Raw genomic sequence first — 16,569 nt, 5'->3', positions numbered from 1 at the left:
TAAATAAATTTGTGTAATTTTGTTGAGTCTATTCCCACAATATTGCAAAATAAAAAAATAATTTCCACTTTCCTTAAAATGGAAAAGTAATTCCCACTTTACCGTCCATGTAGGATTATTTTGAAAATTTTTTTTTTTTTTAATTTTTAATATAGCCGCTACTTGAGGTAGCGGTTTTGTTTAGGGAATTGAAGAAAATCGCCAGATGAAATGGCGGTTTGGTAATTTTTTTATTTTTTAAAAAAAAAAATTTGGGTAAACCGCCACTTGAAGTGGCGGTTTTATACCTGTACAAAATGGCAGTATCTGTTCTTTTTCTTCACTCATTTCATTTGCTTCCTTCCCTTCGCTGCTGCCGGTTATCTAAAAAAAAAAATTCTTCAATTCTCATTTACTTCATATTCACAATTCCTCTCATTTAACTAAATTAATCAACTACATTCTCATCTTCTCCTTCTTTACTTGTTCATATTCATCATCATTTAAAGTAATAACATAACCCTAATTCATTTCAATTTGCAAATTGAATATTTTGTTCATTATTGTTTTCAATTGAAGTTATAAATACATATAAGAAGTCTTTCATGCCCGTTCCAGACATGTTCACTTGCGATCCTTGGAATGGTCCTACAGTTGTTCCAGATCCCTCAACGAAGCGTGCAAAGGGTCGTCCGCGATCAACTCGTATACGGAACGAAATGGATGCACCGTTGAAGCGTCCTCGTAACTCGTGTACCTTTTGTGGATGTAGTGGTCATAATAAGAAAACATGCCCTCGAAGGTCAACAAAGTATGTTTTTTTTTTAAATTTTGTAACAACATGTTCAATCTGATAATATTTAAATGATTTTAATAACACTTATGTATGTTTCAGCGATCATGGCAATGCCGGGCCCAGTAGCGGAGGTTGACGAGTTCACACCATCTCATCGACCGGTGTGCAAAACAAAAGGGGTCGGGGGTTGTAGTTTAACAAGCTTTGTATATTCTTATACGACTTGAACTTCTTGTATGAGTTTCCATAATTGTAATATATCTTTGCATTAGTTTCATAATTATTTTTTTCGAAACAATCCGGTTCATAATTGATTATTATGGAATAGATGGTATTGAACTAGTTTAATGCATGTTGCGTTCACTATTTTAAAATGAAAGAAAAAAAAAACTTAAGGCAAAGAAAAAAAAAAAGTCACAAGCAAACCGCCACATGAAGTGGCGGTTTACCTGGACCAAACCGCCACTTCAGATGGCGTTTTTGTGGTTAAGGCAAACCGCCACTTGAGATGGCGGTTTTATCTGAAAAAAAAAAATTAAATTTTCCACGTGGACGGTATTGTGGGAAATACTTTCCCAAATAATGCAAAGTGGGAATTATTTTTTTATTTTGCAATATTTTGGGAATAGACTCAATTTTGTTTGCAATCTATATAATATACTCTCACCTATTCAACTTATGTGTATAGTCAAGTCATTTTAATTGTCTCATTTCTATTTTTGGTATGGGTTTTTGACTTTTATGCCCTTAGTAACTTTATCATATTTTCAATTATACCCTCCATTACCCATACTAATTTTCCTCCCTTACATTAAAAAACTCAATATCACTCTCTTTCCTACCCTTACGATCTCACTTTTGACTTTTCTTAAAATCTATGAAAAGTCTAATCGCTCCTAAGGTGAATAGGAGGAAGTATTAATGAAGAAATAATAAAACATATGTCTTATAAAATAAAATGTTATGTTCTAATTAGATTTATTTAATTGGCTAATTACAAAGATTTTAAAACTTTAAATTATTTACTAACTTTTTACTAAACAATCAATAAAGATATGTAGTACTCTATATTTAATTACAATGGATAATTATCAGACACATGTTAATTATTTAAAACATCAGTGAAATAAAATTAGATTACACATTTAAAATGATAATTATTTAAGTAAATAATTAGGATAAAATATCGGAGAAATAAATTTAATATGTTTTGTGCAATTTTTCCACTTTTTATTTTTTATTTAGTTGTTGATTATTATTGCTATTTGCTTATAGAAAAAATTACCTACAACAGTCCAATCGTTTTCTCATTTTCCTACAATGATCCTACCTACTAATTAACCATGAATAATCTCAACTTTTGAGTAACTTAATCAAAATTGTTGCCGAATTGTTAACTTGTAATTGTCGGTTAATTCTTTTAAAAATAAAGGAAAAATACAAATTAAAAATAAAAACACTAAAAAATAAAATAAAATAACAAACAAGAAAACGAAAAATCCACCCCTTCCATGGCTCCATCACTATTGTCAGCCCCTATCTTCATGCCACTCTCCATCACCACTGTCAAACCCTCTCCGACTGCCACCGTCCCTCACCATCGCCCACCCCTCTCCACCCTTTCCGTACCTTACCCGATGATCACCACTAAAACCCACACCCTACCCGATACCCTTATCCCATCCCCCCCACCTCAGCAAAACCCCCATTCCCCAACTGAACGACATCCTATTTTGTGTTCCCTCTCTCTTCTCTTTGACACAATGGTGTGATTCCATTAGGTCCATTGGTGAAACAGTTATAACACATTCTTTTCTTGTTCCCTCTCTCTCCTCTTTGGCACAATGGTGTGATTTCATTGGGTCCATTGGAGAAAAAGTTATAAAAACATATTTGTCAAAATTATTATTTTATAATAAAATGAGTTCGTCATTTTAAAACTAAAACTTTACTATGTTCTTTAGATATTAGTTTTATCGTTATTTTGGAAACAAAATAAATTATATGATAAAAAATATTAGTATCTTTTACACATCATACATTTGATAAGTATAAATAGAAATCCATCACCCATATTTTACCACATGAACCTATGACTCATCTCTAACCTCATGATTTATCTAAAAATTATACAACTCATTACACTTCATGACTCATCAAAGCCATATGACTTATCCAAAGAAAACCCACCTTTTTAGTAATACAATTTCTATATAAATCAACTCCTATTCATCATCTTCTCTGTTATCTCTCAAAGCAAATTCTAAAACCTATTTCTACCCTTCTAGTGCATAAGACTTACCTAAGTATTGGAATTTACTTACTTTTTCATCCTAAATTCATAAATCACTATGAATTAATTAGTATGTGTTTATAATAGATACCCCAATTTCAATTTAGGGTTCTTAAAAAATCAATTAAGGTCTCTACAAAATAGTGAGAATTATGGAAAGCTAATTTGGAGTTGTTTTGAAATTAGATAATTCTGGGATTAAAGAAATCAAGTAGATCATCATCTTCATCCTCTTTTAATAATAGTGAGTTCATATCCATCTTGATCTTCGTTTTTATTATGTGTAAGTTAATTAAGGTTAAATGAACCTTTAATTGACATTATTGTAGGGCTTTTTGGTAGAATCTTCTTTTTATGTTTAAGTTGAATTCTGAATTTTGATTGAAGAAATTGTTCATCAAGTTAATCCACAAACTATTCTATTAAGTTAAGTATAAATTGAAAGTAAAGTTTATTTTATTTGAACAAGTTTCTAGCCATGTCTTTTTGGCTGTTTTCGAGATAGTTAGTCATTTCTCGGTTCTAGTTTTTTCATAAGATTTGTAGAGCTCTACGTCACGATCGCAGGGCAACTTGAAAGTTATGCCCAAAATACTAACAGGGTGTTTTGAAAACCGAGAATAGCATTTTGAGATTTATTTGTTGATGATTAAAATTGGGGTTCAAATTGAGTACTCTTTTATCAAGTGTTTAGGCTTATTATTCATTCTTCAATTGGGTTTTATTAATTAGAATTGTTGAGTTATGGGTTCTTATTTGATTAGTTGATATTATTTGGGTTTGAATCAAATTGGGTATTTGGGATTTAAGATTGGTGTCAAAGTTTGTAAAATTTTATTGATGGTAACTCAAGTTCTTACATGTGCAGTCAATTGCTATTTAACTAATTATTGATTGCTTTGTTTATGTAATAATCTTATTAGTATTGTAAAATGATTTTAATAAAATTAACCATGTTATAAAAATTGTATTTGATAAAATAAAGTATGATAATATTGTGTTTGTTCAAAAATTACAAAAGCTTAATTTTTTTCCTTAAATGTTTTGTATAAAGACATTGTAAATGTTCGTTCTTTGCGATAAAATGGTTATTAGACAACGCATACTATGTATCCGGATATATGTGAAAAATCCTAGAGCATGAGTTTAGGTATATGCTTTTAGGATCGGCCTCGAGCCCCCAATCTCGTTTAGTTTTTGCAAGAGCCTTATTTAGGTGATGATGATCACCCGTTTTACCAGAATATTAGATCAAGCCTACTTCTGGCCGTCCATGAATATTCTCTATTTTTCATATGTTTTACTATTGTTTAAAGCATTGTTTTAGTATAAATGTTTGGTAAAATAAACCATTTTGTGAGGGATGACTTCAATTATGTTTAGCTATGAACTTATGCAGTTCATTAGTCGTATGTCATTTATTTAAAGATGTCTTTAAAAGTTATATATAACACTATGATGTAATGTAGTTTAAGTATTGCCAAACATAAATTTCGACATTAATTGATTTTAAAAAGAATCACTAAATGAGTAAAGGATTAAAATATAAACTTTTAAATGATTTTCTTATTTAAATGTTGTATTGTTTGTCAAGTTACTCAACAATTATAATTGTTGACAACTTTTGATGGGGCCTATTCCTTTCGAGGATTAGACCCACTTTCAGGTTATTAGCTGCATGATATGAATGGATGAACGCTATTTGTTATGTGTATCATTTAGCGAGGATTTCAGTTGTATTTTGAGACTATGTAAATTATAATCATGTAATACATTTATTTAACCAAGTATTCTGTAAAATTCAAATCTAAGTTATAATGTTTTGTATTTAATAGTTACTTAAGTTATGTAAAAAGTTTTAAATAATTCTGATATTGGTTTGATATGGTAATCCAGACTTCTATCAGTCTTCCCCTGCGTTAACAGACGGTATTATTATATTGTTTACGTTAGTTTGGGTTGTTTCAATTGGTGTTGTTTTAGGTGGTTTGATTTGAAAGGTGGAAATGGTGGTAGATTGAAGATGGCTCAATATTGTGAGGGTGAACTAGTGGTGAGTTAAAGGTGGCGTGATTAGGGCTTGGAGCTAGGTGGGGTTGTGCGCCTCTTAAGAAAATGGGTTGGTAGTGGGGGTGGATGAGTGGTGGTGGCAAACTGAGAGGGAGGGTGGCAATTAGGAGGATAGATTTGCTTTTTTTTGTTTATCTTTTGTTTTCAAGATAACTTGCCACAACAAGTAGTAAGTTACCTGAGTGTACTCAAAGCAAAAACCCCATAAGTTCGGATTATTCATAATTAATCAAAAAATCGCAAAAAAGTTGGATAATAATTTTTCCTAGTTTATATTTAACAATTATTTATTATTTAAGTGATTGTTAATAGAATTTATTATTATTTTTTTTAAGATTTGTCGTTAAAATTATAGTTTTTAATTAATTATTTTGTTTATTTTGTTCATGTAAAATAGTAAAAAGATTGGTTGGTACTGTGGTTGAGAGAATTGTTTATTTTGAAGAGGTGGTTTAGGTGAAACTATATCAAAGATTATTAGAGGAGACCCTCACGAGAGGGGGATTGGTCTAAGCATCGTGCTAGGGACCATGGAAAAGAGAGAGTCGAGACCTTAGAGCTAGTTACTTGAAACAAATACGTAGTTTTGTGTTTGAATTCTTTGAGCAAGAATAGTTTCTTAGGGTCAACCTCATTTAGTGCTGATGGTGAATATAGGTAGAGTGAGAATGAGGGACAGGCTCAAGTACATTCTAGGTTACAAGCCATTAGTTGGATTCTCAACTCTCAAAAGAAGCCAGCTAGTAGGTAGATTCATTTGCCTTGCCTAGATAGGATCTAGTACTTCTAACGATGTTGTTTGGCATCAACTTATAGTCTAAAGGACAATCATGCTCCTAGGTGGAGGCATCATAAACAAGATAGTTATGTTGGTTATTAGCAGAAGCATGACTGGGTGATTATGTCATATATGACTAGCAAACCTATAAACTATCATCTTATACCTAGTCAGCTATGGAGGGCACGTATCTAAATTGATTTATAAGGGAAAAGGGCAGACTCCTTCATTTCATGAGTATCTAACTAGGAAGATGACATTGAACGACATTATTAGGTATCAAGGTCTGACTAAGTTGCTATATACACAACTAACGACTACTTATTTGGGGATGTTGTAGTGCATCATGCACATGTGCATTGAACATCCCCTTAATTCTGCTTTTTTTTTTAAGAGGTGGTAGCCGGACACCAATACCTTCCACATGCATTGGGGGAGATGAATATCATGTCGTATGACATGCAACTAATATTGGGGTTGTCGATTAAGTGTCATCTGCTCAATCATCCGATTAAGGATGCATTAACGTTTACTGAGTTTTGCAAGAAGAGAAAGTTTACTTGTGGTTGCATTAACATCGAGTACATGCTCGACTTGTGTGATAAGGCATAACCTGTGTTGGTGTAGAATACATCCTATATTATGGTTACATTGAATTTAGGACATTAATATTTCTTAAAACGAAATTTATTACTCTTGTATAATACTTTATTTTCTAGTTTCAAATTTTCTTTGAAAAAAATCTATATTAAAGCTTGTTTGTCTTGTTTTTTTAGAAAACAATCGAAAAAATATTAGACCTATTACAACTAGGTTTAGGCATGTGTTGGATCTAGGCCAGGTCCAGTTAGATTTAGATCCAGATCTTATTGTTTTATTGGAGCAAAATCTGGACCCAAATTCGTAGAGTTTGTAAATTTTGGACCCAGACTCAGATCCCTAGGGTCTGACGGATCTAGGGTCTAGATCTGGGTCCAAAATTATATTTTATTTTTTTCCTGAAATTTTTTTAAAATATATTATTTTCGTCCATTCATATGCAAGTATTTAAACATTTTAAACTAACAAGGATATTCTAATATTTTTACTGATTAAACGACCAAATATATATATTTTTAGTGCCAACTAAATCATTTCAACATTCAAACGATTTAAAAGAAAAACTCAACAATCTCAGTCTCTTTCCCTTCTTTCCTCTTTTTCCTTCTCCTTTCTTTCCTAAAATGCTATAATGTGAAGTCATTCTCGTTACTTTGATGAAAGTGCATTAACGAGCCAAACGAGTGCTTGAAGGAGCAAGATATGTGCTCATGCTAGCACCTTGTGACAGTTTAACTTCGTATTTAAAACGCAATAACACCTTCATTACACATCAATTTGGGCATACATCAATAACCAAATCAAAGCTAACAATCTTATACAATCTCCAATCATAAAAACAACTAAAATGTAAGCGTGAATGTAGTTAATTAAACCCTTACACTATTTTGATTATAAAAGGAAAGAAAAAAAGGATTTAGAGGGAGATGTTTTTCTTTATTTAGATAACAATATTGGAGGGAAATGAATTTGAAAGAAAAGGAATTTGAAGGATAATGATATTTCTTTTCATCTTCTTCCCTTCCTTCCTAAACATACAAGGGCGGTGTCTCCTAGTATTGTCAGCTCTCCTTTCTTTTTCTTTTCTTCCCTTTTCCTTTCCTCCTAATATTTTTATCCAAAAATAGTGTTAATGTTTGATAATTTTGAAATTAAACCTTTTAACTTTTTATTGATGTAATTCAACCCCTTACCTTTTCTATTGTGAAATTAAATCCAAATCAACCCCTTAACTTTTCATTGAGTTACTGTAATTAAAGACTAACATATGATTAATTGATAATGCAATTCTGTGGAATTATAGGACATAATGATGTCTAGTAAAGAATATTGATATATAAATGATATATAGTGACATGTCCAAATGAGATTTTAGTTATGGAATCACACATTATGATATTTAGGAAATTACTTTGATATGAGAGTAACAACATGACCATAATATATTAACTTAACTTTGAAATTGTTAAACATCTCACTATAAAAAAATACTATGAAATTATACTAATCTATCAAATTTTTAGACATTATTTTTAAATTATGAATCAAAATTTTTTAAATTAAGAATTTTAACCTACTTCTTCTATTTCATTTGTTTTTCTTAATTATTTTTTGACAGATCCTAACATAAACTTAGAAGTCAAATAATATTAACTGTGAGTTTTAAAAAATTATAAAATGTTAATATTTAGAAAATAAATATTGAGATGGATCTATCAAAATCCCACATAAATATATTTTTTTAAGATAAATCGATGAAAAGTCATAGTCAGCGTTTTGAGAAGAACACGTGAAAACTTCTTAAATCAAACTAAAATTTTCACATCTACCTACATATATAGGGAGGCAATGAGCAAGAAATTCAAACCTAATTTATTTATATGATAATACTTTTCCAAGGCACAAAATTGATAACACATCTTCCTCCATAATAAAGAATAAATCATCCATATTCCAACATTAGATTCACCAAACCACTAAAAAAAGGATAAAAATACTCAAGAATGAGCATAAAAGTCTTGTCCATTTGGCATTATTTATAATTTCTTTTTTGTGAAAACAAACCCAATTCAAATTAGTCTTCTCTTTAACGTTTCCCTTTGATCTACTCTTGCGGTTAGCCGGTTACCCAATCAGGTCGGGAAGTTTATCTCCAGTCTCATTCCAAAAATTCTTACTCTCTTTCTCTCTCTACTTATTTGTGGTCGCCATAACCAATTCTTTCACTTTCTCTCACCTCTTCTCTTCCATGATCGCTACTATCTTGTGATGTCTCTTACCAGATCATTTCTCTCTAGGCGTTCTTCTTCTATTCGTTGTTTTTCTCTCTCTTCCAAATCTCAGCGGGACCCACACCCGCCATTTACGATACCTTCTCCAGATTTCGCTGATGCGGATGAAGATAGATGGTCTTCTTTGTTGCCGGAGCTTCTAGCTGATATCATAGCTCGTGTTGAATCATCTGAAGATAAATGGCCTTCTCGTCGAAACGTCGTCGTATGTGCTTGTGTTTGTAAAAGATGGAGAGATGCTACAAGGGAGATTGTTAAGTCTCCTCTTTCTACTGGAAAAATCACTTTTCCTTCTTGCCTTAAACAGGTAATTTTCTCTTTTAGTATTAGGGTTTTTATTTTTAATTTTAGGGTTAATGAAATTGTATGAAATGTGGAATATTGTTAATTTTAGTTTTTGATGATTAATTTGGGTTAGTTAATTATGGGTGTTAGTAATGTTAGGACTTAGGAGGATGTCTGTGATCAATTCATTTAAGGCTAACCTAACCCAACTTAGCCCTTTACTTGGCTTTCTAATCGAATTAGATAGGTGATCCCTTACAGTTTGTGTGATATGAGGGTAGATTTGTGATTTTGTTGATTTCGATTTTTGATGATTAGATTGGGTAATGTAGTTTTAAATTCTGAATGCTGTTTGCTGAAATAAATTCTAGTTCAATTGTTTTATTTAGTCAATTAATGGATGTTAGTAATGTTAGGAGTTAAGAGGATGTGTGTGATCAATTCATTTATTGCTTGCCTAACTACTTGCTTATGTTTGGCAAGCACTTTTCGTGGCTTAGTAATGGAATTAGATGGTGATTCCCGTACATTTTGTATGCTATGAGGAATAGCTAACTAGCAATACATTATTTGGAAATAACCAATACCCTGTTTTGTTTCCACTCTCCAAACTTCGATAAAAGTCTTCGTTTCACTTCTATTAAACTTTCCTGTTGAATTGCCCCATGCCTCAATTGTTGGCCCTTGTAAATGCAAACATTTGGATCTTCTAGCTTCTTCATTATTTTTAGTCATTTTCCCGTCTGGAAAATGATAGTAAAATGTTCAAAATGTAAATATCAAACATGAAATAAGCTAGTTGATGCCCATGAAAACAACTAAAACTTAAATTAAATGGAGTTAGATGTTTGATAAATTACTTGAACAATTATTTTTTTATTCCTCTAACGTCTAAAGGAAGAAAAAAGTAAAATTGAGCGAGAAGATGCGAAGAGTGAGAAGAAATGAGCAAGGGTTTAGGAAAAGAGAGAAGAAAATGTTTCAGTGCAGTGAAGTATTGGTAATGTGTGTTTAAGGTTGTGCTTTTGTTTTTTGGCGAAACTGTAGTCTAAATTTCCATTCTGAGAGGAGTCCTAGCCTAGTGTAGAACGCAATAAGAGTCACTATCGTTACGAAGGATGATGCGGTAACAGGAGTGATGAGATTGTTGTAACGCCTAATATTTGGTGAATCATAAATTATCCCTTGATACAGCTCAAAATGCGATTTTTAAACACCTTTACAATGGCGGAAATGTCGGTTCATTTGTTTTGAAAACTTGTACAACGCGGCCAATGTGATGCTATGCAACCTTATTTTTATTCTATGGTTACTAGATAATTGTACTTCAACTACATGGGAAATGTGGATTAAGGTTGAAGTATGAGAAATAAGAGAAGATGTGTAGATTAAAATAAAAGAAAGTGATGAAACTATTACGCGAAATTGAAATGTGACAAAGTTGTAAGGATAGACTAAAATGGAAAGTGTTGTATCTCTTAGAGATTAAGGGACATGGGGGGAGCCAAGTATATGATAATGGGGTCGTTTAACCCCATTTAGCCCCTGGACTCTTGAAAATTTTTGTGTATTCAAGGAGTGTTTGGTATAAAAAGTGTAATGGAAAAGATGGATTAAGGGAAACAATAAGGGTTACCTTCTTAACTTGTTTGGTTTAGATAAGTTAGGGAATTAGTCACAACGTACATATAACTGCTTCTTTAAACTTTCACCCATACAAAATAAAGAAAAAACTGTTGCTAATTCTCGTTTTGCAGCAAGACCTGCATTATTCATCAGCTGTGCTTCCATTTGTTGATTGAATTAGTTGTCTTCAATAGAAAATAGTTGAAGATGATGATGGCAAAGAAATGATAAGAAAAATAATTGTTAAGAGTCACATAAGATCAAACAGATCGGTAAAGTAAATTTTAGTTTTGGTTAAAAGTATTATAGTGATTTGTTACCGGTGAGTTAAAAGTGGAAACAAAACAGGGGTTATGGTTACCTCTTGGTAATAGTAATGGTTACCAAAATCGCAAAACAAACATTAGATAATGGAATGGGTTAATCGTTACCGTTTCTAGCTCCTAAATTTTACAAACCAAACACCCCTTCACTATATTTAATAAGGTAAAAATAAGATGGGGTTGTTACATTGAACCCAATTGACATTTGGATAAATAAAAAAAGCATTTGTTACTTTAAAGCATTATATTTTATGGTAATAGGCTACAATTATTTTGTGTCAGATAGCTTATAGGCTAATATAGATTATTATATTGAAAAAATTCCTGCACAAGTTTGTTCAAATTTGTATTTCTTAGTCAAACAAGACCAATTTAAGTGATATTCCTTACTCATCGTAAAATTTTCATTTCTATGATGTTGACTTTTTTGTTGACTCTAACCTTGACTTTCAATTTGTGAATCCACTTATCATAATGTTTGAATCTATATCCACCATTGGAGTAGCATTTTTTAGAAAAAAAATCACTGTTTTATTGTTAAAGCAATGAATTTGACTGGATTTAAATTACTTCATTATGCACTGGCTAGATCGTAAATCTGGAGCTATTGCTATTTAAGTAATTATAACGATAGCTAAGTGTCTTTTTTGCTCAATAAAGCTTTTAGGTGTTGGGCTGTTATTGCTGGTTTTGAGATTTTATGATGTCATACCTTAACACATGTATTTGGATCACAATGCGCATCATATCATATCATATCATCCAGTTTAAAATCTGTTGAATCGATATATCTCGCATTGTAAAGGTGTACAAAAACGTGTTTTAGGCCGACTCAAGAGATATCTTATGTTCTTGAATATTTGAAGGAATGACAATATCATCATCCCTTTACCTTAATTCCATGACCCTTGTCACAATTGCTATTGAAAGTGCATTTTGTACTATGTTATTGTTCATTTTTATTGATTTTTAAAAGCAGAGTAAAAGAGATTTTTTATGAGGATTGGATTATGAGCTTGCAAAACAGGTTTCATCCAAAAACAATGACGAACTACTCCATTCAAACACAATCTCTCTATTATTCCGTAAATAAGATCGTTTTATTAGTATAGTTTATTTGAATAACACGAGCAATGATGCAGTCAATATTTGTTCTTTGGGCATGATCATTGCGGCCACCCAACTTTGCCAACACAGCCATTTAAGCTAGTTAGCATGCACAGTAAATTTGATCCAATCACTGGTAAATAATTTTTTTTAAGGGTACTGGTAACTAACTAAATTAACTAGTAGTTGTCAATTATTTGGTGAATGCTCAAAAGGGTTGTTTTTTTCTTCTTTTGGCCTTAGAAAATATGCGTCCATTGGGAGCCTAGATTCTGAAGTTTTGACTTTTTTAGCCATTAACATACCATCATAAATTTACAACATTTATAATATCTTGCTGCATAGGAACTAGAAAGTCAAGCACACTTAAAATGGGATATTGAATATACAATTTAGCGTGCAAGTTATTGAGAAGAAATATCTTGGTGCTCTTGCTTTGTAACTCTTTAGTCAAGAATCCTTTTTATGCCCCCTATAATTTGTATTATTCGTCCTCTATAAAATCCTCATTGATGAGCTACTCTCCATTATCTTGCTTGTTATTCATTTATAAAATATTTTTTGTTAGTCCTATTATTTAGCTTATTCTGTTGATTGGTTGATGATGGGTGCAGCCTGGGCCACGCGATCTCCCTCTACAGTGTTTAATAAAGCGGGACAAGAGAAATTCTACGTTCTACCTCTATCTCTCTGTATCACCATCATGTAAGGAAACATGGAACTTACTCAAATTGATAGTCTTTAACTATTTTCTGTGTTATATTGCCTTACTTTTTATGCTGAAGAGTCGTAGAGATGTAATACTTTGTTTGTCCGGATGACTAGGTTGTGGTAATTGCTGTCCGTTTTTTAGGAAAATATTTATATTTTTGAACCAGTCTAAGTTGCTTCAGTCTTTTGTTATGCCCATTTGTCCATTTTACAAGTGTGACATTGTTCCCTTGAGTGATAAAAAAGTACTGATGATTATTGAGCATCCAGAGCACTATTGAATTCACCCTTTATCTAGATAATCTATGTCTTGCATCAGTGGGCTCAACTGCATTGTGGCCTTTAATAACCAAACATCTGGAACAAAAAAAAGTTCTGAACTCTTAAATCCTAATAATTCTTTTTAATGACAGATCAATTGCAGCTGTTGTATGAGGCAGATTTTTTAGTATTTTTCCATCAAAATTCAGTAGTTCAATTACTGGCCGTTGCTAAATGTAATTTGTGAACTGCAGCATTTTCAGAAAAGGGGAAATTTCTCTTAGCTGCTAGGAGATATAGGCGTGGTGCCCACATTGAGTATATTATATCACTTGATGTTGATGATCTATCACAAGGAAGTCAAGCATATGTTGGAAAATTAAGGTATGACTTTTATGATGTCATCTGCATTATGATTTTGGGAGACGTTAGCTGTGTCTTTTGATTGGATATATGGTTACTGCCCAACTGACTTTTTCCAAGCTAAATAATAAAGCCAAAACTAGGTTTAGAGAGGGTTTACTTGCTAGGAGTAGCATGGCAAACGAGGTTAACCAGTAAGATTTAGGGACTGCTAGACACCATTTCAATAGCCAATTTAAATGATTTCAGGCTAGTCAGTTCTCCTGCCTTGAAAATTTTACTTCCACTCCACATTTCCCATTAACTTCAAATCATTGTATGTTCTTTCATCTTTTCTTTGTGAAGCATTTAGAAATATAGGACAATTTATCGCGTTAACCTTCTTTCCCTGAATTTTCTGTGTGTAAAATTGTAGATTCAGGGCATCTCTGTTTTCTCCTTTTGTATAAAAGGAGGGTTTTTAATATTCTTAGATGGATAAAGTATTCAAAACATAAAGCATATGTGGTCAAGTAAGCCTCAGAGAATACTAAAACAATTATCTTTCAGGCAACTTTTTTATATCTCCACCATGCAACTTGTAGTCTTTCTTGTTCATTTTTTTTATTTGATGCCATCATAGAGGATAAAATGGGCAAGTTTCTAGAGTTATTAGTAACTTTTGAAAGCAGGCAGCAGCCTGGGATGGAGGAACTTGCATGTTTAGCTTAATTTGCCTGGAGAAATCATTGATGAAATAGTCATCAGGGTCATTATACCACAAGCATTTGGGCATTATTTGATACTGGGTCCATGACTTGCAATTAGATCTCTGCTGAAGCCAGCTTGCTTATATATCATCATTAGATAGAAAGCCTTCTCATATGGTTTATGTTGAGATGCCATAATGTACTCCTACTCTAACATGATTTGAATAACTGTGGCGGCTTTGTCCATAAAATGTCATTATGTCAATGAGTCAAATGCTTGTCCATCCATTGTTGAAATGAATGCTTTGGTGAAGAAGCTAGAATGTTTAATGGTTATAGTTTGTGTTCTCATATAACTTCAATTTTGCAGCTCGGACTTTCTTGGTACAAACTTCACAATATATGATAGTCTGCCACCCCATGATGGAGCAAAACCATCTAGTAGCAGATCTACTCGTCGATTTGCAAGCAAACAGATAAGCCCCCAAGTTCCTGCTGGTAATTTTGAAGTTGGGAACGTGTCATACAAATTTAACCTCTTGAAATCAAGGGGGCCGAGAAGGATGATGTGTTCCCTTAAGTGTCCTGGACCACCTGGACAGACCGCTGTGGATCAGACAGAGGATAGCAAGTCCAAGTTAGCCAACTTGGATTCTAGTTGTACTATTCTGAGGAATAAAGCGCCAAGGTGGCATGAGCACTTGCAATGCTGGTGCTTAAATTTTCATGGTCGGGTAACAGTAGCTTCAGTGAAGAACTTTCAACTTATAGCAACATTTGATCAAAGTCAACCGGATGGTAAAGGTGATGAAGAGGTAGTCCTCCTTCAGTTTGGGAAAGTTGGAGATGACACTTTCACCATGGATTATCGTCAGCCACTTTCAGCCTTCCAAGCATTTGCAATTTGCCTAACTAGCTTTGGTACGAAACTTGCGTGTGAGTGAATTGCCTTCGGTTTATGTATTCATGAAATGGGCCTCCATTAAGTATGTTTAAGTGAAACGTTGTTTGCCAATTATCGACCAAAGGAAAAAGGTAAAGTGTAACGTTTTTCGCCAATTATCAACCAAAGGAAAAGCTACAAGAATGATGTGCAAGATTTGTTGCTCACTGTCCGCAAATATGTATTTTCCCTGCTACTTTTGCTTAAGTTAGATGAATGGATTATGTACATGTATATGCCAGATATTGCAACTTGTATCTGTTTTCTCCTTGTTAAAGTGCCTTAAAAAGTGTTGGATATAAGCGTGTGTTTTTTGGTTCTTTATTTTACCAAGCTATATTCTTGGAATTCAGAAAAAAAAGGAAGTCATCTCACTTAAATTGCCATGTTTTGGTATTGGGACCGAAGAGCAAGTAATTGGACAAAGGTCAATGTTGGTATTAAAGCTTGATTCTGATTTCTAATATATTGTTGGAAAAGTTGCATCTCAATTCTCAACTACCAATTCCAAAAATTGCTTTCGAAAAAATTTATGAAAATTGTTATAATCACTAATTTTTAAGTGAAATAGTCTCGCGGTGAGACACTCATCTATATTACACTGGCTCAATACACTTTCTGTCTTAAAATGATCACTTATAACATTAAAGTGATCACTTATTATTTTAAAATAATTACTTTTTATAATCTTAGAGTGATTACTTATAACCTTAAAACGATTACTTAAGATTCTAAAGTAATCAATTAAAGAAGTGATTTAATTATATGGGCTCGTCTCATGGTGAGACGGTCTCATTCAAGACGGGTTGTGTTATAATACCTAATTTGTGTTGGATTGTATATGAACAGTAAAGGATATGTATATGAACAGTAGCTTTTGGATAAAATACCTAATAAGTGTTGGATTGTAGTGCATAAATAGTGAAATACTGTTGCTATAATACCCCTTTCCGGATGAATAAAAAGATCATCGTTCAATCTAAATATCTTTAATATATCTTGTTCATTATCGTCTATTATAATACGTTGTAACAGCCAAGGTTGTTAGAATAAGGATTCTACCTAGGATCATTAGAGTAGGATCAAAATATCGGTAGAATCGGATTGTAAAATCGTGTGATCCTACAAATATGTGTTAGTTTGTTTTAGATAACTTATTATCAATTATATTTGTTCTTTTTTTGAAGTTTAAATGTAAATAAAAATTTATTTGACTTCATCTATTAAGTTTTGAAATAAAATACTTTTAAAAGAAATTTTACATGGTAGCATCGAACTTTCATGAAACGCAAGTGGTAGCATTTTTGTAAGATCCTTCCACATGGTACGATTATGTTTATGCACTATCTAACTCACGTAGCATTATCAGTTGAATTTTTGCCTATTAATGTTAAATTCACGCCTTTTGACTTTCCTACCCATTTTTAAGTGTTGGTTGTTGTCTTTATAATTTG

At 32.4% G+C, this 16,569-nt stretch overlaps 1 protein-coding gene across 1 annotated transcript; it reads left to right on the top strand.

The window, feature by feature from the left end:
- The first annotated feature begins 8,451 nt into the window (after positions 1-8,451).
- Positions 8,452-15,383, top strand: LOC130807918 (tubby-like F-box protein 7). The gene is made up of 4 exons (XM_057673320.1): positions 8,452-9,114; positions 12,763-12,853; positions 13,375-13,504; positions 14,543-15,383. The coding sequence occupies exons 1-4, from the start codon at positions 8,785-8,787 to the stop codon at positions 15,114-15,116; spliced, it is 1,125 nt and encodes a 374-aa protein (XP_057529303.1). The 5' UTR covers positions 8,452-8,784; the 3' UTR covers positions 15,117-15,383.
- Positions 15,384-16,569: the final 1,186 nt, after the last annotated feature.

This window comes from Amaranthus tricolor, chromosome 3, assembly GCF_026212465.1.
Source record: "Amaranthus tricolor cultivar Red isolate AtriRed21 chromosome 3, ASM2621246v1, whole genome shotgun sequence".
Taxonomy (NCBI): domain Eukaryota; kingdom Viridiplantae; phylum Streptophyta; class Magnoliopsida; order Caryophyllales; family Amaranthaceae; genus Amaranthus; species Amaranthus tricolor.
This window is presented reverse-complemented; position numbering and strand designations above follow the sequence as displayed.